At 36.7% G+C, this 1434-nt stretch overlaps 1 protein-coding gene across 1 annotated transcript in view; it reads right to left on the bottom strand.

The window, feature by feature from the left end:
- The window catches only part of hecw2b (HECT, C2 and WW domain containing E3 ubiquitin protein ligase 2b), a 72085-nt gene that overhangs the window by 46822 nt on the left and 23829 nt on the right, over positions 1-1434 (bottom strand). Inside the window, exon 15 of the mRNA XM_020615344.1 lies at positions 653-838. Coding sequence (XP_020471000.1) covers positions 653-838 — 186 coding nt within the window. The remainder of the gene's footprint in view (positions 1-652; positions 839-1434) is intronic.

The following is a 1434-nucleotide window of genomic DNA, read 5'->3' as shown; positions in this document are numbered from 1 at the left end:
AAATGAGGTGGTTAGACAACAAATGTAGGCATGGAAAGACACCAACTAGCAGTGAACTGGGACACTTTCTTTTTCTCAAAATCACAGTTCAGTGATGTCCAGTGACAGTTCAATACGATGTATCTTGCTTAATGTTTGGAGCACAAAGAAAATATTGTGATGTTTTTAGAATGCTAACAACCTTTACACAACTTTCCAACAGTATATGAAACTCAAAATGTGTTCTGGAGTGAATATGACTGAAAATGTTCACTAATACGAGTCACAAATGGTAAAAAATGTTCACATTATGTTTACCATTGTTTTGGGAAATTTGATTGAATAAATGACATTTTTTGTAAGGCAACCTCACTTTTTCATTGCTCAACTATAACATATACTCTTACCAGCTTGTCAAAACAATGCTATTTATTGCTTTTTATAAAGAAATACAATTAATATTATGCAAAATTGAGTTCAGCCTTTTGGCCTGGCCCTCCACAATATTTTTGCTTCTCATGTGGCCCCATGGAAAAAATAATTGCCCACCCCTGCTCTAGATATTTAATTCAATTTTCAAACACTGCATTGTATTGTATCTAAAACCCTTTAAGCCCTTGAATTTGCAAAGCATGAGCTTTTGAGATGCTTATTGATATGGGCGCTGCCCCACCTTGCCGGTGTGGTCATGCTTCATCTCCCAGCCTCTGGGCAACTCCAGCTGTCTGTTAGCAAACATGTTGAGGAAGGCCACCAGGTCCCTGTTGTGCTGGTAGCGCTCAAAGTGGTGAGCATCTCGACGAACCTTACTGATCATATGCTTCAGACACGTGTTGGTGGTGAACATGCGATAGGCACTCTGAGAGAGGGACAGAGAGGAAAAAGCAGGAGAGGAATTAGCCGTAACAGAGCCATAATTAATATGTGTTGTAGTAACGGACTGTTTTGATTTGATTTGATTTATTCTTTCAAACATGCAGAACAGAACAAATGACATCAACACACACATAGTTACACATATCCAGCCAATGCTAATCCAAAATCAGTTTGCTTACACCTAGTACATGTTTGAATGGAGTAGGAAGAAGTCAGACTTATCTAGTCCTACCCCATAACATCATATTATACAAAAAATTTCATGCATTATTGGCTGCAAGCAGTATCTCTACATAGGTAATTATCTTCTTCACCAACAAGTAATACACAGAAAATTAAAACAGAGTGTTTCCATAATGCCTTCTCGAATAAATCTTATTCTTGCATATATCTTGTATGACACATACATTTATATTTATATTTAAACTCCTCAATTCTAGTACTGTTCTTCATGTCCACACTTAAATTATTCCATAATTTGACCCCACTTATAGAAATACAAAATCTTTTTTTGGTTGTACGTATAGCATGAACTTTTAGATTTAAGTGACCCCTTAAGTTATATCCCCCTTCCCTTTC

Source organism: Monopterus albus, unplaced genomic scaffold (genome assembly GCF_001952655.1).
Source record: "Monopterus albus unplaced genomic scaffold, M_albus_1.0 scaffold163.1, whole genome shotgun sequence".
Taxonomy (NCBI): Eukaryota; Metazoa; Chordata; class Actinopteri; order Synbranchiformes; family Synbranchidae; genus Monopterus; species Monopterus albus.
Note: the sequence above shows the minus strand (reverse complement) of the source record. Positions and strands in the feature narration are given on the sequence as shown.